The sequence below is a fragment of the Poecilia reticulata genome, linkage group LG18 (genome assembly GCF_000633615.1).
Source record: "Poecilia reticulata strain Guanapo linkage group LG18, Guppy_female_1.0+MT, whole genome shotgun sequence".
Classification (NCBI taxonomy): Eukaryota; Metazoa; Chordata; class Actinopteri; order Cyprinodontiformes; family Poeciliidae; genus Poecilia; species Poecilia reticulata.
The window spans coordinates 1,927,529-1,950,717 of NC_024348.1; the positions used below are offsets into that span (position 1 = coordinate 1,927,529).

A 23,189-nucleotide genomic window follows, 5' to 3' on the forward strand; every position below is an offset into this window, starting at 1 on the left:
TTTTTGTGAAGCGATAAAAGCTGGGTAGCTCTTGAAATGCTACAAAATAAAGCTRTATTTCCTTCAGCCCACTGGCTGCAATGTTCATGGCATCTCATGGCACCTTGAGATGCCATGACACCTAAATCCTGAACATCATGGCATGGAGTGCATCCCAGTTTTCCATATCTGGCATATAACCATTCATTTTAGCTTTTAAACTGGTTCTATTGATCCTGTGTCCAGACAGAGGGATAATCAGTAGCCCAGCATCATGACCTGTTTGTTCTGAAGATCCTGCAGCTTCCACTTCTCTTCCTAACATGGCGCCTCCTCACCCTGACTCTCATACTGTCAGGAGGAACCACAGAGCTCTGTTAGGTTAAAAGCTCCTCTTTTGAAGTTGGGATATTTTTCCTCCAACAAGTTCCAGAGGAATCACCTCAAACCAGATGTTGGACTGGATTTTATTTCACTGTCATTTGTGAATATTAGAGCCTCATTTTCAACAGTGGAGCTATAAAGGTTGAAAAAGGTTATAATTTTAGAGAAAGTATCATCAACATCAATATTTCCACTAAATAAGAGGCAAAAAACGTGTTTGATAAAGAAAAAGCCTCTCAGTCTCTGAGCTCAAAGCACCAAGCTATTTTTTTATATTAGACAATTAATTTAATTTCACATAATTATCGCGGTAGAAGCCATTTGTTTGTTAAATATTTAATGAAACATATTTACCGTGTTTGATTTTTGTTATGAATGACGTATACTCACAAAGAACGAGGTAATTAGTCCAAGTTTGTCGTTTTGTGAACGTTCAGAAACTATAGTGGCTGTGATGAGCCAAGACAAAGGTAAAAAAGGTAAAACAACCTGAACAGGTGATCAACTCTAAACCACTCGCACCTTTTTACTCTCCGTCTTTCTGTGATTTAAGCACACCCGTTGCCATGGCAACCTCCTGCGCTCCACAAGCCGACCAGAGATTACGYTAAAAACATAACATTCAGTCTGTTACAATATTAGGTTTGCAGGCTTGATATTTATTTTGCGATCATTAATAAGCCTCCCTGAACACAGAGGTGGTTGATTAGTTAATTTTAAACTCCTGCTCTGCTCGTTATTTTAATAATGGAACCGAAACACACAGAATTGCGCAACACCTTGTTGAAACAATAATTACTGAGATTATTATTGTTGGGTCATTAATTTGAACACGTTTTGTTGATTTTTTTGGTGTTGCTCTTTCATAAAGTTACGAACGTTTTGATAAGCCAATCAGAGGAGGACGTGCTGGTCTCAGTTTGTCACCTAATGCCGAGATCGACTCAAAACCTTCCGTGATCGACTTATTGCCCCCCTGCTCTGGTAAAGCACGAACAGTTCAGAAACTATATGAAATGGGAAAAAGCTATTTATTAAATGATTAAGTTGTGTTTTAGATTGTTCTTGAAAAACTAATCAGCCACGGCTGATTAGTGAGTGAACTCACGGCTGCACAGTGAATCCATTGATTCTTTACAGCAGACAGCCGCTCCCCTCTCTTGCAGGTACTGCGTACCCCCGCTAAATCTTTTAGGGGTAAAGATGCCTGCCGTACCCCCCTGTATACTTTCACCCCTGTATATATATACAGGTGAAACCCATAATAGCATAGTTATATGAGTGGCCTTACAGTGGTCTTTACTGCCTGTGGGTAACATTTTGTGCATAAATATTTACATTGCATTAAAGAAAAAAAAACATATGACAAAAACATTTGACATATAACAAAAAGTATGACACGTGGCCTGAAAATCTTCACAAATTGTGGAAAACGATCACATTTTTTATTGTTATGGTGAGGAGGAAGAAGATAAAATGTGTAGCAGTGAGTCGGAAACAGAGAAGGAAGAGCAGCGGGGATCTTGACATGAAAGCAGATTAAACTAGACAAGGTGGTTCCAACGAAGTGTCCCGTGTTTGTCCTGACTGTCGCATGACTCACACAGCTGCATGTCTAGACGCCCCGGCCTCCTCCCCGCCCGTCTTCCCCGCCACTTTGTTATTCAAGATGGGGTCATCCGATAGAAAATGGAGAGCTTTTATCAGCGTAATTGATTTGAGCTCCGCGGTGCTCGGCAGGGCTTTTCTCCTCGTTATTAATCCACAGTATGGGCGCTATCATTTATTAATCACATTGTGTCAGTTTGAGTGCGTGCTCATGTCACCTACCTCTGTCAAACAGGCCTAACGATGCCGTCTCACATTCCAGGTTATATCTCTGTTTAACATACAGGGTTTTTCTTTATTATTATTTTATCAGTTCAGTCATCTGCCTTGATATCATCGTAATAAATTAGAACATAATTAAAAAGTGGATTTCTTTTAGTAATGTCATTTAAAAAGTAAAACTCATGGGTCCATTACGCACAAAGTGATATAAATCCTGTGTTTTTTTTGACAGCTAATGAAAACTCAAACTTTACTTTAGAAAACGTCAATAATATTCTAATTTATTGATTGCAATACATTTGACAATTCAAATAATAATAAAAAAAATCAATAGAGATATTAACATGCTGAACAATATGTACATGTACTGTTCATGGTAGTACCACCTTATTAAATACTAAAAACAACCAGTAAAAACAGCAAAATAACAGGAAAACGAGCAGTTTTCAGGGATTTTGATCCTTTGGCACAAGCTATTATTGGTTGATAGCTCGTATTGCTAATAGTAGTTAGACTGCTATTGTTATAAGCTAATTGCTAATAGAATGAGCTAAAATCACTGTTTCTTGTCATTCTCAAGCAAGAACATGGTTCAGTTGCCAGCATGCCTAGGTGGGCCCCATGTGGGGGAAAGGAGGGCTGATATATGGGTCCCATTTGGATTTGTCTGCAGGTTCCACGATGGCCCCACATGGGTTTGCCCATGTAGGGCCTCAGCCTACATGGGCCCTAAATGGACAAACCCATGTGGGCCCACCACCATGTAGGGCCCATGTGGGCAGTGGCCCTACATGGGCAAATCCATGTGGGGCCATCGTGGAACCCGCGGACAAACCCATATGGGACCCATCTGGTCGGCCCTCCTTTTTCCCACATGGGGCCCACCTAGGCATGCTGGCAGGGGTTGGGTCTAATTTGATTCCCAGATCTGTGTTCTGACTTCAGAAATATAATAGAGCACTACTATTAGCTTCTACTGCTAATAGTAGTTAGCAAGCAAGTGTTATAAAACTAATTGCTAATAACAATTAGCCAAAAACAGTTTTTTTTAAATTTGGGGCCAGAACATGGTTCAGTTGGGTCTTATATTCCCAGATCTGTGTTTTAATTTCAGACACATAATGAAGTACTGCATCGCAGTTCACTTAATTTTAGCAAATAAAACCTAAGTGTTTGTATTTACCGTGAAAATAATCACCATCAAAATATCTTGAGCACCAATAAAGTTAGCCCCGGTACCACTAGTACTAACTGTACAACATGAATGAGATCAAACTATGCCAGTATACAGAGTCAGCTCCGTTTGTGTCCCTACAAAACAGCAATGCCAGCTAAAATAGTAATCTAAGAGTTGTTTTTAGTGTCCGAGTTATCCTTGGCTGTAATTTAGTGCAGCATCTGTGACACACTTGTAAAGCCAAATTCACAACATGCCCCCCTGGAACATCCAGAGCGGCCCACAATGCTACCACTGCCTGTAATTCATCAGATAGGATCGTCAGGGGGCCCACTAACCCAGTGTGCTGATAAATTCTGAAGGAGACCTGAAGGTGTAGCTCCGATGTCAGGTTTGACCCAGACAGAATGTAGTTTTTTCCCCCTCTCTCTCTTTCTCACTCTCTCAATCAGTCTTCAAGGAGAATACAGAATGGTGGTGAAGGTGGGATTTCTACGGCTCCACATCCACGCAGCCGGCTTGCAGAAAGATCACAGACGCACGGGCGCGCTCTCAGACCAAGACGGCGGCCGGGGCGTCGGCTTGTGATCTTCAGTTTTAAAACACCCCAGCGCCGAATTTGGGTCAGAACGGAACAAGTGATGACTCCAACTGTTCCACGGAAACCCACACGATCAGGGGGTGAGGAGAGGGAAAAAATATCAGACCTCCCCCCCACAGATACATCAAAAGGTAGATCTTTTATTCTAAGCATCAAAGCATATTATTCCACTATGATCAAAGCTGCAGCAGCCGTGTAGCTCAGAGCTTTGGGAAAAAAGAAAAAAAAATAAATTGAAATTTGGCTCTCCACTCGCTTTGCTTTCCGCCACCCTTTGCGGTGACTTGCTGGATTCTGGCAATATTCATCAAAACTGCATGTCCTCTGTCAGCTTTCCTTAGTATTTACAATACGTCTATTTTATTTCATTTTTTTTTTTTTTTACATAAAACAGAGGGGATTGGCTAATAAGAAAGGAAAAGAGAAACTAATGAAACTGATGCAACGTTAAATATAAAACTACAGTACGTAATGCATTAATAATTGTGGGAGTAGTGGCAGCAAATTCAATTTTCTTTCTCTTCAAAGACTCTCTTAGCAGCACTTTGCGTTACTCCACGCCGGCTCTCACATTTCTTTTCTCCATTTAGTGTTTGCACACCTTCGCTATAGAATGGGAGGGAAAAAAAACCCCAGTCTTCTCAGATGCTTGTTCTTTAGCTTTCAGCCACTGTCGGTGACAGAAACCGAGGCTTGACGGTTGGATGTTTGATGCCAAAATGCTCCCAGGGAGTTGAACCAGATTGTTTCCCAACACAGTTTTGACTGATGATCTGACTGAGAGGATTTCACGCTGTTCCAAGCTGCACAAAAGCCCAAACTGTGAGTAACCCAAAGTGGCTCAGAACAATCTTCACATACAAACACAGCTAGCCTCGGAGTAAAACATGACAAACATTTGAGAATTTCATGAAAGGGAAAGTAATTTCCTCCTAGACGTACGTCAGATGAACTGAGTAGAATCCATTCATTTCTCTTCAGGGTTTGGCAGAATAACTTTTGCTGTGTGAACTGGTACACAGTACAACTCCACTATTTATTAAGTGACATCTGTGCAGTATGGTGACCCAGAAGAGTCAACAAAATGCAAAAGCCACAACTCAAAACCAAAAGCCACAATGGAACTAATGCTAACGTTGGAGTTGTGACAAACCTGCTCGCATAACGCCTGTTTTAGCATAACTAAACAGAAGTTTAGTTTATGATGATAATAGCAATATATTATTGTCATTAGAGCGATGTGGGGAAGTCATAAGAAAAAGTGAAATTTGTCTTTGTTTTAAGGAAGGAAAAAATCTATAAACCTTCTAACTTATGCTAAAACAGAACTTATTTTAAACCTGTTAGCTAGCATAACTTCCATTTTAGTTATTCCATTTTAGATTCTGTAAATCTATTGCTAAGAATTATGATGGCAGCATTGGGAAAACAGTCATTCACTGAGATATCCTTTCATTTCCGTAACTGTTTCCTAAAGGCTTAATCTCAGCTAGCAGTTGAGAGATTGAGGCGGTGACACTGTTCCAATGAAAAGTGGACACTGTTCCACTTTGTCTTTGTCCCACTAACTCTGTTTTTACATTTCTAGTATCGAAAAATGTTGTTTTGCTGTCTTCCTACGGGTCATCCTGGTTTCACCCCCCCAAACTCCTATCCAAATGGTAACACTGCCGACGCCATTGTTTGTCATTGCACCAGTGGTCAGCCCAATCTCAATAGAGTGTGACACTCTCATGTGATGCCATTTGGAATTTTTAAAGAAAGAACTTTGGTGTGGCTATATTAATCCTGTGAACAAATGAGAAATTCGCAGGCACGCTGATGTGTTATTCCAAACTCTGCAGAGATCTTCTATAAAACAGTCAAGGACTATTAGGCAGCTAATTTGAGATTAGCAATCTGGTTTTGAACCATCTTTTGAAATTATTTTTAATATTGCACAGGCACATGCTAAGATGTAAAAAGTGTCAGAGTACAAAAAATGATGTAAATAAATTACCTAAGGAAATCCATTGGAGAAAATATTAAAGGAAATATTAGGACAGGAAAATACATCCATCTTCCAATATTTAAAAAGAAAATATAACAGCTAAGATAATGATATTGAATAAAACTTCTCTTTTTATTTTTAGACAATTCATTTGTTGCACCATTGATTTATTTCTTACTTTTGGCAATATTGGTCTTCCATAGACCTGTGACAACATAGATTCCCTTCATACACATCAAGCTAGTGACAAAGTCAGACACTGACTTCTGAGGATTCATAAACCTAGAATAAGCCAGTAAACTCCGATTCAGACAGTCTGTATAATAAACTTCTTGATTAAGAGGGACAAAATACAAAAGCAAGATGACTCCACTGCTGACACGCAGCCTAGAGTTTGTGTTTGCTGTAGTCGTAAAGCTGCTTTGATGAAACAACAAAGGACCCAGCAGGAAGGGATATTAACATATTTCTGTTTTCGAGTCAGAGTTGAAATTCGCGGTGGAACACCTCCTGAACAGACTGAATGCAGAAAAAAAAAGGAAAAAAAAGAAAACATGTCTAAATTTCATTGCATTTAAATTGGGCAACACAACACCGACATCTGTGGCAGCACAAATATTGTTTTTCCTTTCAATTTTCCGTTTATTTGACAAACCAACATTTGGCCAACGCCAGTCAAATGCTTTCAATTTTGTTAGACTGTCAGACATCACCTTTTATTCAGTTTTGATGACATTTAAATGTTGTTTTAGGTCTGATTTTATTCCCTGCAAATGAAAAAAAAAAGCAGTGCAACAGAGGAACTTTCAGACTGCTTCGTTCAGGTCTCTGAAGATGAACATGCAGAATGACTTACAGCAGCAACTTGGAGAAATTCTCTTCTGAGTGGCTAAACCAGTCAAATGATTTTTCAGAGGAATGTTCTGTTCTGTGTGGGTTCATTGAAGTTAGTTAACATTAGTTTGTGCAGAGTTGTATCAATGTTCCGCCATCACGATAATTTTGATAAAACCTAACCACTTATGACTATTAGTCAGTAATAATGTGTTTAAACTGCTCATGCAAAGGAGTTTATGGTTCTTTTTTTTTTTGTTTACTTATTATCATTACTCTTATTATTTTAACAGTATACATATTTTTTTTCTCGTATTATTTTTTTTTTCTTTTCATCAACTTATTTTATCATTTTTTTTATTTTTTTTTATTTGGTGAAGTTTTAAACCTGTTCTTAAAGTGCTATATAAAGAAATTTGACATTGTCATTTTTGTTTGTGCAGATCCTGCAGAGGATCTAAGAAAAAGATAGTTGCTCATTATTAAAACACTCTGCCAAGAAGTTTATCAGTGTTATATCAGTTTCTTCACAGTATTATATCCACTTACAGTAGACAAAACTTACATTACATTTGCCTGCTAAGACAATATTGACTATTACACTCAAAAACTAAATGTTCATTTAGCAACATATAAAGATTAACTTGGTGTCTTCTAAAACCACTAATGTAGTCATTCTAAAAGTTTTTTTAAAGAGATTTACTAAGTTGGTGGAAAACTTAAGCATGAAATGTTCTATATTAATTAGAGACCTGTCCAGGGTGTACCCGGCCTCTAGTTTAATGCTGGAGGTAGTTCACCAGCCCCCTGGACACCCCGCAAGGACTGGAGGGTCTAGTCAATGGATGGATGAACGGAAAGACTTTTAGGAACCAATTATGTAATTACAGCACAGAATATCATCTCTTCTTGCTGTTCTGCTCCTTTTGGAAACTGTTAGTCTACTGGCTTGGCTCTGTTAACAGACATCCAGCTCCTGACCTTTACCATGCAGACTTTACATTCAAAATAGCTATACTTTAATAGCAGCTATACATGGCTTTCTTTATTTTACATCTACAACTTTCCAAACAGTTGATTGTGTTTTTAGTGTATAACAGGAAGGACAATGAAACGGGGAATGAAGGAGTAACTCTCTCTGGCATTTTGTTAAAGGATCTTTATACCATAAGAACGGTTTAAAATTGGTTTAGCTCTTTGAAACCATTCAACAATATTAGTCATTTCCTTAAAAATGCCTAAAAGAAACTCCCCGTGGTGGCAAAAGACAAGCTTCAAAACATCTACACCAAAGGTGACAGAATCTGGCCAGTGGCTTATTTCCACAGTCTCACTGTACATCAGCGGGACTGAAGGTCCTGGGTTTGAATCCCCGGCCTGAGGTCTTTCCTACATGGAGTTTGCATATTCTCTCTGTGCATGTGGGTTCCCTCTGGGTTCCTCCCACAGTACAAAAACAAGACCACCAGGTTAACTGAATACCCATTAGGTTTGAGTGTGCATGTGCAAGATTGTGTATCTTTGCTGTAATTTATTTTTGGCAAATCTGGCAAATTTTGCTCCAAGATGTGCACTGTGCTCGCAATAAAAATCAAAACCACTATTGGTTATCCCTTTCAGATGATAGTGTCATGATAAACACACATCAACCCTATAGGAGCTCCCTCTGTCTTTCACATTTCATAAATTGATCTGGTGAGATCACAGGACTAAATGTCACTAAAACTGGGATTGTAGAGCCAGTGCTACATTGTGTATAGCAACGGCAAAATTACATAAATAAGATATATTCATCCATCCATCCATTTTCTTGCACCCTTTTTCCCTCAGTGGGGTCGGGAGGGGTGCTGGTGCCCATCTCCAGCCAATGTTTCGGGCGAGAGGCGGGGTACACCCTGGACAGGTCGCCAGTCTGTCGCAGGGCAACACAGAGACACACAGGACACACAACCATGCACACACACACTCACACCTAGGGGCAATTTTGACAGACCAATTAACCTGACAGTCATGTTTTTGGACTGTGGGAGGAAACCGGAGTACCCGGAGAAAACCCACGCATGCACAGGGAGAACATGCAAACTCCATGCAGAAAGACCCCAGGCTGGGAATCGAACCCAGAACCTTCTTGCTGCAAGGCAACAGCTCTACCAACTGCGCCACTGTGCAGCCCTAAATAAGATATATGAGTGATAAATTACTGTTGAAATTTGCAATAACAAACATAATCTAGAGTGATCAACATACATTTGTTGACTCTTTTTCTATCTTTAACATAACACAATGTGTCCAAATGGCCATATGGTGTCAGTAACTGTGGACGGATGACCCTTGGGGATAGCAGCCCACCAAAAATTGCATCCATGTAGTCCTGCAGAGGTGACTGTGATTCAGCAGCTCTAACTCAAGCCTGTAGGGATGGCTCACAAAAGACTTGTGTGGTTCTTGGGATTTTATTTTATTTATCAATTATTTCCTGTTATTAGAGATGTAATTTGTCACTTTGTCTTTTTCATTTAGTCAGGAAAACGGAGTACTTTAAACCTTTGACATCTTTTTTGTCTTGGAAATTAGACTTAAAAAAAACGACTCACCGGTAGAGGCCAAAAAATGTAAACGGATATTTTGCTGTTAATCTGAGCTCATTTTCATCCTGCTCATCCTGCTGCTTAATGCCACTGTGGGAATACACCGTACTCAGCTAAGACCATATTAACGTTAAAGACAACACTCTCAAGATCTTCTAGCACTAACTGTATTCCTGTAATTAAATGCAATGTCTATTGCAGTGTGGAACAACACAAGTACAAAACATATTTCACAGGAACATGACTATTTCTGTTTGTGTTAGGTTTAGGGGTTTATGAGGTTAGGGTTAGCCAATTATTGCAGATTTTTATCTTAAATAAGTTCTAGGTCATTCATCTGAACTACTAGCTTCTTCTACCAGATGTACTTTAAATATTAGTTGTATTTGGATAATTCTATTCATGCTTGACCATCCTTATAAATGAGTACGCTTTGGCACTCTTTTTGTACTCCAAAACGTTTCCCCATGTGCAGAAGAAAATGTTTGGATTAGCGTTTTTTTTTTTCAGGATGTCATCAGAACTAAAGTTTTGTAAAACTATGCTCATTCATTCGGTAACTTACAAATGTACTAAAGAGAAAGAAATATATGCAAGGACGTATGCAAAATTAACATCCCAAACTCTGCAGAAAGTTACTGTCTGCCGTATAAAGTTGAATTCACTTTGTAGACGGATCTGTCCATTGTTTCAATGAGAATTTCATCTAATTATAATTGCTGTATTTATTCCAAATGGTCTAAATCTACTAAAGGTCTGAGTTGAGTTCCGGTTGTCTCTGAATCTGCTGATGATGCTCACAGGTAAAGGCTGTGTGGAACTTGCTGGAACTTCAGATGAGTCTCTGTAGAAGCAAAGGTCCTTAATCAATGCGAGTTTGAGGCGGCCCTTTGTTATTTCTCCAAGTCCTTAAAACATTCAAAACACCAGAGCGTTTGAGCAGAAAACCTTCACAGAGGCAGAAACAGCTGACAGAGAGCAACACCGTTGACAACGCAGGCATTAAGCTGGCAGTCCTTCCAGAGACGGCCCAGATCGCTCCTGGTTTTGCTCAGCACACGGTTTGCAGTTAATGATTGTGGATGTCGAGTGGAACATATTTCCCCCTGGAACAAGTAGATCCTGTCATTAAGCCTTCTGATGAGAGTGGAGCATTCTTCCGTCATCCCGCATGCGGGCAAATGCCACTTCCCTACAGTTTGCTAATTGTTGCTTACCGTGATGCTAACTTCAGCAAACGTGGCTAGTCATCAGACCGTAAACGACAGCCTCTCACCAGCATGTAGAGCCGGGCCGTAAATGTGTTTACTGCACCCTGGTTCGTCATTGACCATGGTACAGAGGATATCCTTGTGCTGATGCTCTACCCGTCCCCCTTCCACACTCTCCTGCCCAAACCCTCCAGTCTTTGTTGTTTGGTTATGTGCAGCAATTTCCCGCATCCCAGAATGCCAGACCTCTTCCGAGGAACATACGTAGCAGAGTTGACTGGTGTAATAAAAAGCAGTCACAGAGGCTGTTCTTTGCTAGATCCTTTGAGGCCTAACAAATGTCGCCGAGATGTGGGCCAGAAATATTTCACACGTGTAAATATAGATCTGTAATGTTGTGGAATAAAGTACCTGAGAATTTGTGTTTCCAATTCACTTCTTTGGAGTTATCAGGACTGCAGACACAAGGCAGAGAGTGTGTAAAATTCAGTTGCCCTCTGAGTCTCCCTCTCGAGTTCAGACTGCTAATTTTGGCTCAGTCATTTCACCTCTAACTAATTGAACGGCAGCCAATCAAACCAACCAATCAGGTGAGACATTGTTCAGCCACGTGAAGATTCCCACAGGAAATGACCAGCTCTGCTAACCATGTGACGTTGCTGGACGTGAAGGTCTCAAAACAATGAGTGAATTATGATTTTTTTCATAGATCAGTTTGATTGCAAATAAATACAAGTACTGTCCCTTTGATTGCTACTTGATTAGGCTTCTTTAATTTATACAAATCTAGCTTGTTTTAACTAAATAGTAAATTAAGCTGAAGCTTCCATTGCAAATGTGTGCAAATATCCCACTAATGTTGAAAAAATTAAATTTTACATTTGCTGTGTTTCCATTAAATAAGAAACACAATTCAAATCACACACGAATACGTTTGTTCACATAACATGACACCATGATTCTACCAACTACTTCCTGTTGTCTTCCTTTTTTTGATAAACGGATTTTTTCAAAAAATAATTAAAATCACCTAAGTTTGTTGACGCAATGTCATTAAAAGACATTACGCATCATCGTCCTACAACTACTTCCTGTTGTCTGCTTCTTTGTGGTTTTCTCCAGTGCCAACATCCAGTTGTTGATCACGTGTCTTGTGTGGTGCGAAAAGTGTTTCCATTGGAGTTTTCCAAAATACACCAGTTTCAAAAAAACCTGCCTCATCCTAACAGCAAAACTTTTTATCAAAATTGGGCCATTTTTTTTTAAATTGGAGTGTTTCTATTAAGCAAATTTATTTTCAAAATGTCAAATTGCATGATCAAATAGTCAATGGAAATTCTAGTGTTAGCATGACCGATGGTGAGAAACCAGAGGTAAAATGACTGGTGTACATGAGAAAATAAGTGGCCTTTTCTGATGCTGAAACGTTTTTACAAACCGTTTTTTTTAGCCATTTTCACGAGCATAAGAGATGTGAAAACATTGAACGAAACGTTTCACAAAATATCTGTCATTGCGTACAAGCTTAACGCTTCCTCACCTGCGTGACGCTGTCCCTCATGGTGGGCGAGCGCCCTTTGCGGGTGGTGGTTGTAGCCATTGTGGTCGTCGTCTCCATGATGGTGGTGGACATATCAGCCAGCGGGGTGGTGGAGGTGGTATCGGTAGTGAGCACCGAGGGCACGTCGCCCACCAGCCTCAGGTTGCCCTGGGTCTGGACGCTGGGGTCGCCCTCGGCCGCCAGTTTGAACACCTGCAGGCCGTTGTAGTACAGGCCTGACATCTGGCCCTGGAAGTGGCGCCCCTTTTCTCCACCACCGACTTTAATGAATGCCTGGCTGTTGAAGATGGTCAGCTGGCGACCTGATGATGCCAGAGAAGCCGGAGCCGTGACAGACAGAGAGAGAGAGAGAGAGAGAGAGAGAGGCGGTAGACATAAGACGAAGAGGAGAAGAGAGAGGCCATGAGAAAGCGAGGAGGGGGAAAAAAAGATAAAAGAAAGGATAGAATTCAGCTCATGTTTTAGTTCAAATATGAAATACAGTAATACACAGACATTGTGGAACAGAGGAGACCTAGAAACAGGGAGGGGGATTTCCTGGGTAACACTTTAGGGAGATTGGGCCCTGGCTTGCAAAAGTTGGTGCCATTACATTCCAGAAAAGGCAGCCCCGAATCTGGCAGTCAAATAGATTGCAGGGGTCGTAGCGGATTGATCCCGGGACGGATGGTTCACAGCAAAACGCATCTGATTTGCCCCCAGATGGAATATATTAGACCAGTACTGGCTCTGTGTCATTGACCTCCAACGCACCTGAGCTGCACAATGATAAAGTACCACTACCGGCAGGAAAAATGTCACCTCACCGCCATCCGAAAGCGGGAAAATGAGATCCTCATCGGTAGGAAATGTTTAATTCATCAGGGGCTGTTCTTCTCCGTGGTCATTACCATTTATCTGGATGGATAGATGGATGAAGGGAGGATGGGGGTCAAGCATTTAGCCAGGGCCCAATACTAATGTGTTCCCGGGATGTGTAGCGAACAGGGAGGGGAGTGTGACAGGTGGAGCTTCCCCCCCAGATGATGGCAGCAGAGGATTCACAAATAGGATTTCATTTGGGCATACAACGCGGTCGTGATTGGTGGGGGTTTCCCATGGTGCCACCCGGACCATCTCCAATGTTATGAGTCATATGGTTCAGATGGACATGTTTGTAAGGATGTGGGATGGAAATACTAGTTATGAGGTAATTACTCAAAGGAGAAGGATGAGAGATGCCAAAGAGCTTTTTTATGGATTAATCAATGGTTGTAAGGAAAGAGGGAGTGTGTCTGTTTATGAAAGGAATATGCCACTAATGTGTGCAGTTCAGAGTGAATTATTGACTCAGGCTAGGGGCCTCTGAAATTACAGAGCAATGCGGAGCCTGAATGAAGTTGACGCTGTTATGCAGAAGTATTCATATGCCTTAATCTGTTTTTTTTTTTCCAAGAGGAACTTTGTCAACATGTGCCAATGTTTCTCAGGAATCACTGGCCTGCATGTTGTAGATGTGTCTCTGTTCCATAACACCTGATTCATGGGATTAGATGACCTCCTCTGCATGCCGTCAAGAGCTGCAGAAGCCTGTACATCACCCACTTATTCAAATCAGAAGGGAAACACCTATAAGATGAAGGGAAGTGGAGTCTGAGGACAGAAATTGAGAAATACTGATAATATTCTACTTGAATTTTATGTGATAGACCAACACAAAGTAGAGCACTGTTGTGAAGTGGAAGGAAAAAATTGCTTATTTCAATGTATTTTTTTTATAAAAAGAAATCCAACAAAGTGTGGTATGAATTTGTATTTAACTCCTCTGGGTAAATACTTTGGAGAACCTCCTGTTGGCGAACATCTCTAGAAGCTTTTAACACCCCAAGAAAAAACACTGTCCCATTCTTGTTATCATAATAGGTCAAATTCAGTCAGATTGCGCAGAAGGCTTCCAATTTTTAAAATCTTTCCAAAGATTTTTTTTTTTCCAGTTCTGGGTCTAAACCGTTTTGGTCCATGTTTAAGGTTTAAGGTCATCGTCATGCATCATGGTGAACCTCTTCCCTCGTCCCATGTCTCAAGTCTTTCCTAGCCTCTAACAGGTTTTCTTCCAACACTGTTTGCTAGTTAGCTCCATCCACCTTTGCATTATTCTGCCACCACTGTGTTTCACTGGGGAGAGGGTGTGCTCGCGTTCTAAAAAGGCTATATTCTGCCACAGAGTTTTGCTGGAAGGTGAAAAAGTTGAATTTTGATCTAATCTGGTTTTGACATCTTTCCACGTGTCAGCTGTGTTCAGCTGACACGATTAAATTACATTTAATTTATTCCACTTCTCCATTTCCATAAAGGGCATTTTGTGGAGTTCAGACGATTCTCCCATCTGAGCTCTTAATGAGGCCCTTTTGAATACTTTTCTAAAGAATGTTCTGAGTTTAAATGAGTTTATTAATGTGTTTAATTTTATCTGCTTAATATTTAGCAAAAAATTTTTAAAATCTATGAACTCTTAAAGATCCAAAATGTAAAGAAAGCTTTGTTTGTACTACTGCCTTATTGAATTGAAATTCAAAAATACTGACACTGAAAATATTGATTCCAATGGATAATGTTGTTGTAACTTAAATTATTCAAGAGTCTTCAGAATCATACCTCAGACAAACAATTTCCAAAATTTTGAGTAAAAAAACAGCATAACTTTAATCTGTTTTTTAATCTGTGGGAGGTCATCCGTCGTTTCCTGTTTTGTTGGCCAAATTGTTTACTGTTTCGACTTATGGCCGATCAAAATCATTTCCAGGGCCATAGATGGCCCCCAGGTAAACACTGCAATGTATTTCCACTGAGATTGTATCACACACAAGTGGACTCTACTTACCTTTCTGCTGTGAATAGGCCAATCTGCTGTGAATACAAAATCATGCCAGACTGTTTTGTTATTATTATTAAGAAAAAATCTTCCACTTTACAGGGATCCCCTACTTTGTGTCGCTCCATCACATAAAACCCCACTGAGGTTTGTGGTTCTGTAGTGACAATGTAAAGAAAAGTTCAAGCCGTAGAAACATTAAAGCTCATATGTGGACTGATGGCAGGTGAATCTGTAGAGTAACCTTTCAATGTTTCTGTTCTCAGCGTAATAATCCAAGTGTATCAGGGCAGTGTTCTAGTCATCAGCATGGAGGAACTGTCTCATTTGTTTTCAATTAAGAGCTCAGAGGGTACTTCATCACTCTAATTATGATTTACTGTACTCTCCTCTATGAGTGCTCTTGGTCTGACATTCATGCAGCACCCAGGTGGGTGGAACTATCAGACAGAAAACGCACATCTGTATGTTTACACGTGGGTGTTATGGCACGTGTGTGTGTGTGTGTGTGTGTGTGTGTGTGTGTGTGTGTGTGTGCGTGTGTGTGTGTGAGCTTTTTACGGGCATTCTAGGAAAGAGAAGTCTTTTCCACTAAGACGGGGCCATTATGCATGCCATCCCATTATCACATCATTAAGTCTGTCGCAGAGCCACCGGGGCCCCGGTTCTCGTCCCCCAACCCTTTAATGAAGACACTTAATGTCTGACATATGCACCGCTGACATAATGGTGGTATCTTACTCGATTATCTGGTGTTTGTTGTGGGAGGGATGTTGGAATGACTGGCAGGAGAAAACGAAAAGTATGGACAAAGTGTTGAAAAAGAGGAAAACACAGGACAAAAAAACCCCAGGTGTATGTAGCTAACTTTACAGAGGGGAATACACACATATTACACCTCATGTTCACGCACACACACACACACACACACACACCCACGCACGCACACGCACACAAACACACACGCACGCATGACCACAGATCAGCACAGAGGGTCTCGCTTTTTCAAACAATCTGAGTTTTCATGTTGGAAAAATCAAAAACTTAAGTCTCTTTAATCCTGGATGCTGCAAAACAAAGAGATGAAGTTCTCCTTTGAAGTGAAAAATATGTAAAAATCTAAGAATATCACAATAATGAGGAACCGTAGTGAGCACCGCATGGCATATGTTTGGTTCAAATCAATTCAATTCAGTTTTTTGCATAGCACCAATTCACAACAAATAGGAGGGAACCTGAGGAAACTTTACACAAATGATCATTTCAGTACAGTCCCACACACGTTTCACTTGACCCTAGTTCAGTTAATTATTCTAATTAGTTTGAAAAGTTTCTATCTGAAGAATCGTTTGTCGACTTTACAAGAATCCCTCATACATGCTTGCATGTTGCAACAGTGGAGAGGAAAAACTTCCCTGTAACAGGACTAAACCTCCAGCAGAACCAGAACCTGGCCCAGTCTGCTCCATCTGCCACGACCAACTGAGGTTTGAGAACGCAGAGCAGATACACAAACTAAAAACAGATGAACTGTACATGACAGTAAAAAAAAGTTAGAAAAAGGAAGAGAACTATGTTTGGTGACTCATTTATTTTTACACCAGACTCCCAAATATTTGGGTTCAGAATTCATGGAAAACTAAATTATTTACAGAAAATCCATCCATTCCATTTTTTTGTATTTAGTTTGAAAGAAAATTCAGAAACAGCCAATAAAAATGGCCACAATGCTACTTTAAACACTGTCCACCTAACATTTGAAAAGCAGTCGATCCAGAAGCGCCATTTTTCTTTTCCGCTGATTGGCTGTGTCCACAAGAGCACGAATAAAGAAAACTGTAGATATTAGCTTCTGCGCTAGTGCTAAGACAGTTTCCACTGTGTGCATTAATGAAATTAAGGTATATTTGGTGTGAACTTTTAAAGTAGGCAGTAATAATTGTTCAACAGGGGTCTCAAGTATGTGTGGCTTGTGTGAAAATGCTAAGTGACTAGCAGTTAGGCTGCCAGCACAGAGAATGTATTTACTTTTCTAAATTGCTACAAAGTGGACGCCTGCCTGTTCGCACTTCAGTATTCATATTTTTTTTCTGCGTAATGTAACTCCAAATTATTTGCTGAAACTTCCCGTATTCACAGATTTTTTTGTCAGTTTCAGATTGTTTATTATTTATTTTACATTGGCTGTTTATACTCCTAATTGAAGTGACTGAACAGATTAAAGTCATACTGTTTTTTACATGTTTGACCAGGTTTGTGAAGCTCTTAGTGTATTTAAGTGTGTTGTAATTGTAATTGTACTTTTGTAATTCAGAGCTATGTTTCAATTCAATTTAGCACTGTTGCTGAATCAATATCAAACCTCAGATATTGGTATCACAATGGGAAATTAAAAATGTGGATTGGTATGTCCCTAGTATCAATTCTGATTAAAATAAAATATATTTGTAATTTCAACTATTAAAATAGGCAGTTATAAGCATTTTTTAAGAGATAATCTCAAGTGTTTGTGGATTCCGAGTTATTTCCAGGTGGTTGTGGTTCCTAACCTCCAGGTGAATACCGGGTCTCCACTGCTCCGACGCCTTTGGTCCTCGCCAGGTCAGACACTGATAACAACAAAAGGTGCCCTCTAGACGAGAATCAGGGAAATCATTGTTTGTTTTCTGGTCAGGATGAAACCCTAACAAGCCCTGATGAAGTTATTGTTTCAGGGCGTGCCAGGTCAAATCAAAAGTGGCGTGTGGCTTTAGAGCCAATTTTGGTGGCAGGGATGAGTGTGTCGCGGCGGAATGGAGGGACGGGCCGTCTGCATGACAAGCAATCGGCGCTCCTAACATGACGGAGCTGGATGTGACACTGCCGCAGAGAACAGGCCGGGCGCTCTCCGACGTAATGACTTATGAAATATGCCAGCGACGGTTTGTCTTTTCAAGCAGTGTGTGTTTGCTAAGATTTGTATTTACATATGCCTCCTCTATGCGAGTGTGTATGTGTATCAGGGCTCGCACACTGATGAGCAGTCCATTGGACCTATTCAGCCGCCTCTGTCCTCGGGGCTCTTAAGGTTATAGGCATTTAATGGGCAGCGGCTCACGGACGGGGTGAGGTTATGGCGCCGACCAGCCTCTAACTGTTCCAGACATTCAGAGCAACACATGGAGCCTTAATTAACCGCAGTGCAGACACAAGGAGGGTCAGGATTTAGCAACAAGCCACTGCAGATGCTCAACTCAGATAACAGATCTTTATTTAAACTCTGCATTCAATATAGCTGACAAAAATGGGACCTGTATTTTTTTTATACACTGTCCCATAAGGAATCAGCCTCCTCACGGATTCTGACGTACTGTGCCTTTAGTGTACACAGTGGAAACCGTCTTACCGTACCGCAGGAGCTGATATCTACAGACTTCCTTATATCTGCTTTTGGAGATACAACCAGTCAGCGACAAGGAAAAAAAGAATGGTGCTCCTGGATTGGCTGCTTTGAAAAGGCCAAGTAGGGTCAGTCTAGTGTCAAGTAGTGTCGCTAGTAGGTAGTTCGTCTTCTCAGGCTACATTTTCTTGTTAATATTTTAGGCAAAAATACATAAGAGAAAAATGTACAGGAATAATTTTGAGTTAACATTCCATAGTAAAAACTGCGAATGCAGGTGGGGTCGACTGTATTGCTATTTAAAGAAATCGTCAGAGTGATGTCAAGACCCTAGTGTTAGCCGATTTTAGCATTTTTAAACAACTCAAACTGAAGTTTATATTGTTAGTGAGATATAAGCTTATCTCAGCAAGTTGTTGCCCAGATGACCACCTGGCACAAAATGCAAATGTTTACTAAACCGGAGCGTGTGATCAGTCCCTGTTGGACTGGCTGTTTGACTTTGGTTGTTTCTTTTGTTTCCTACAAACTCTTTGCAACTTGTCACATTTCTAATACAAACCGACTATAACTTTACTTCCATAAATCCTGAAACAAACAAAACAAACTTTTGTAAAAGACTTTGATTTTCTCATCAAGACACCAGCTGGTTAAATTGGTGACCTAATTTTACAAATAATTTTCTTAAGATGGCGGACACGATTTTGTTGGGGTAAAAAACAAAAACAAATCTAGGTTTTCCATAATAATCTGAGTCTTCATCCGTCGATGCTGCGGCACCCAAAGCAGTTTCTTATTTACTGCAGTGAAAGAGAGACTGTATTGGCTGGTGCAGCTCCCTGTCTGTCTGTGTGAAAAAAGTTGAGCAGAGATCTGACATCTAAAGCAAAGTGCTAGATTTGTAAAACAGGGAAGCAACATCTTAGTCAGCAAACTGCATAGAAACGTTAGGAGGAACAAGAAGTGACTTTGTTTCAAAAATATATTCATGTACATGAGTCTGATTAATTTTTAGAAACAAAATTAAACTCTAAAAGGAGCAAAATATTTGTTGCTTCCAAATATGGAAGCCGACATGGGTGATATGGACTTAAAGCTTTATCAAAATATTTTGTGGTATTATTGTGATATTGATAAAAGTTGAGATAAGAACTATTAATTCCTTCTTTTTTAGGGCAATGTGGCTGTGAACGCATTACACAGCAATCATAACCCCGCAAATACTGCGCTTGAAAAACATACCATTATATTTAGGGTTATTTAGGACGCCAGTCAAATCCAAAAATGTGAGTTTTTATCACTTAGCTGTGAACAATAACTGCATTTAACCATATTTTCAATTTATTCATGGCTATTGACACAACATTATTGAACCAACAGACCTGATCATTTGGACAGTTTTGGGAGTTTTAATCATCATTAATTGGAGTTTATAGTGATAATAATGAATCAAAATTCTTTTCATATTGAGCAATTTATCGCGTTAAATGATAAGGGATACAATAAATGCTCCCCCGTCCCCAGGATCTGGAGCGTAAAGTGAAAATGTAACATTTTTTTCATGACACTGATTTTAAAAAGTATCAGCCATCCTGTGGTAGCAGTCTGCAGCTTCATGCCTTGGAGCAACAATCTGTTTAGCATATAGTTGCACTTTTATTGGTCGAGTTATCGTTTGCAATAAAACAAACATAAAATAAATAAAGGTAAAGTTTCTAGCCATGTTGTAATTTTGTTAGAACATACTGTAGCTTGCTGTAGATATATGTCTGTCCATGAAGGAGATACTTTATGAAATTGCCATAAAGTGGAGGCTTCCCCCCCCCCCCCCTTCCTTATTTATACATCTCTTAGAAACAGAGCCGGAGGGGAACGGCCTGCTCGGTTTGCTCTACTGGCCCTAAACAGATACTGACTAACATTCTGTACTAAAGCTGCACAAATTTGAATTCTCAATGAAGCATTTTGTCATATGCAAACTAAGCATACGCCCCCAAGCGCTGAATGAGTCATCAGCGTTTTCCAGGAAATTACAAACTCTAAAATGCAGCATGCATACAAAGCGACGTATTTGTCATTGTCAGGTCTTGTCCTGGCATATGGGTTTAAGTAAACCACAAGACGTATGATCTGGAACAACAATCAGCCTCCATGGGGAGTAAACGTTAAACATTTATGTGCAGTTTAACCTCTTACGCTGCGTTTTCACACCGCATTTCCCAAACAGAACGTGCCGGGCTGCTGTTGGAAAAAGTCCTGGTAGCATGTGCTTTGTTTCTGCTTCAGCAGTCTGGTTCATATATTGTAGAGCAAATTCAGTAACATAAGAATTTTTGACTGGTTCTTATTAAAGCATTATTTACCCTCATTTACTGTTCTGCCCAAGTTTTTTTTTAAAAGAATTTTCTGGAGGTCTTTAGCTCTCCCGCTGGCTTGGTGAGATTACTCGCACTTCACAATTTTCCATCAAAGCTTCCAAGATTACTTTGAGGATATTTTTGAAGCAGAACTTTCACAGTCTATGGCTCAAAGAGTTAATTATCTTTTCAGTTTTTTTTTTTTTTTTTTTTTTTTTTTTTTTTTTTTTTTTTTTTTTACATTGACGAAAGAGAAACATCTTCAGCTTTTGAGGAAATTTAAACAAGCGCTACTCTAAGTACCCGCCTAAGGTAATTGTGTTTGGGTGCTTTAAATGTAATAATACTTGCTAGTTTGGCTCTAAGGAAATTACATTTCACTCCAGTACATTAATCTAAATGCTACAGTTACTGATTACCTTGCAGAATTCAGCAGCAGCAGCAGCAGCAGCAGCAGCAGCGATGCACTTGCATGTCAGACCACAGGAATCTTCTGTGGTTTTAAATGTTTCCCTTTTACAGGCCTGAACGTGGAGCAGAGCTAAAACTCACAGCGTGTGAACATTTCCTATTATTATTATTATTATCCTTTGCAGAATGTCAAAGGAGGAGCTTTATCATCTCAAGTGAAATAAATTCATTTCGACCATTTCATAGGTCACATTTAAACCAATAACATTATGACCACTGACAGACGAAGTGAAAACCTTGATTATGTTGTTTCAGTCAGAGTGGGAAGGATATGTTAGCATAGATACAGTAGACTCACGCCTGTTTGTGGTTCGGTCCTTGGAATGTGATCCAGAATTACTTATGGAAAATCTGTCAACTCAGATTTTTCATAGAATATTTCTAAAATATTTGAAAGAAAATGCAACTTGGAAAGCTGAACCAGCTTAGCACAATGCTACTTGATATGCTATTTGCAAACCAGCCAATCCAAGAATGCCATTTATTTTCCTTGTCACTATGAGCCCAAGAGTGGAGGAAGGTTTGGAGGAAGGCTGTAGATCAGGGGTGTCCAAACTTTTTGAGAGCAAGATCTACTTTTTCTCTCACCAGCCGCCTGAGATATACCTCATGACACAGAAACATAAAAATAAAATTGTAAATTAAACTCTATTGACGTATTTTATATGCGAATATACATCAGTTATAGCAGAAATAATAAAGTGACAGAAAACCTAATCCAGCTTCTTCCTCAGTGAGATTCTGACACTGGGAGCAGSTYACTGGTTTCTCAGTCAGAAGCTGGTTGCAAACCTGACGCCAGCAGGTGTCTGTCAGTCATGGTAGATCTGAAATTTGGTTTTATGACCTCAGTATGAGAAACTGCAGACTGATAGGAGGAACCAAAGAGCCCAGGAAAGGTAAAGGCAAATCTTCTGAAGTCGGGATATAATTAATTTAATTTCACATAATTATCGCGGTAGAATTAGTTAAAACTTAATGAAATATATTTGTCCTATTTGATGTGAGGTATGCTCACAAACGAACGAGGTCATTAGTCCAAGTTTGTCGTTTATTGAACGTTCAGAAACTACAGCAGGTGTAATGAGCCACAGCAAAGGTAAACAAAGGTAAAACAATCCGAAAAGACGATCAACTCAAAACCACTCCTACCTTTTTACTCTCTCTCTCTCTCGCTCTCTTTGTCGTTTAAGCACACCCGTTGCTGTGGCAACCGCCTGTGTCCCGCAAACCGAGCAAAGATTACATTAATTGATTGATATTTCTCAATTATTAATACAGCGGTGGTTGAGTAGCTAATTTAAACTCCTGCTCTGCTCACCAGTCGGTCTTTGAGTCGCCTTTTTTTCCTCTTTTTTTTTGTTAATGGAACCGAAACGCACTGAATTGCGCAACACCTTGTTGAAACAATAATTACTGAGATTATTAATTTTAACATGTTACGTTGACTTTTTTATAATTATTCTTCTTTAATGAAGCTACAAACGTTTAGGATCTTAGTGAATATTTTTGATAAGCCTATCAGAAGAGGAAGTGCTGGCCTCAGCGTCCTGGCGGCGTTCAGTTCGTCACCTGCAGAGATCGACTCAAAACCTCTCCGCGATCGACGTATTGGGCACCCCTGCTGTAGATATTAGTTGCTGCTAATATCAATTGCAGAAGCTAAGCTGCTAGGTCAATGTGGACATTAATGCATATTTAAGTATTTTTGATGTATGAGCTAATAAAATATACAAGTAAGTGTTTTTAGGGGGGACTCTCAAGTATTTTAGCAATTCACAGATGACTGTGGTCCCTAACCCCTGTGAATACCACGGGTTCACCTTAAATATATTTAAAGGATTGAAAGTAGAAAACCAGACAAACATAAGAATTAGAGGGACTTTTACAAGTACAAGTTGGAAATGCGTGAAAACGCAGACATCTCCACACATTTGTGGTGAGTTCTGGTCCTGTAGAACCCAGGACGGTTCAAA

The 23,189-nt window shown here is 39.9% G+C and overlaps 1 protein-coding gene across 1 annotated transcript in view; it reads right to left on the reverse strand.

The window, feature by feature from the left end:
• The window catches only part of LOC103480181 (neurexin-2-beta-like), a 74,556-nt gene that overhangs the window by 17,821 nt on the left and 33,546 nt on the right, over window positions 1–23,189 (reverse strand). The window contains exon 3 of the mRNA XM_017310469.1: window positions 12,135–12,457. Within this exon, the coding sequence (XP_017165958.1) occupies window positions 12,135–12,457 (323 nt within the window). The remainder of the gene's footprint in view (window positions 1–12,134; window positions 12,458–23,189) is intronic.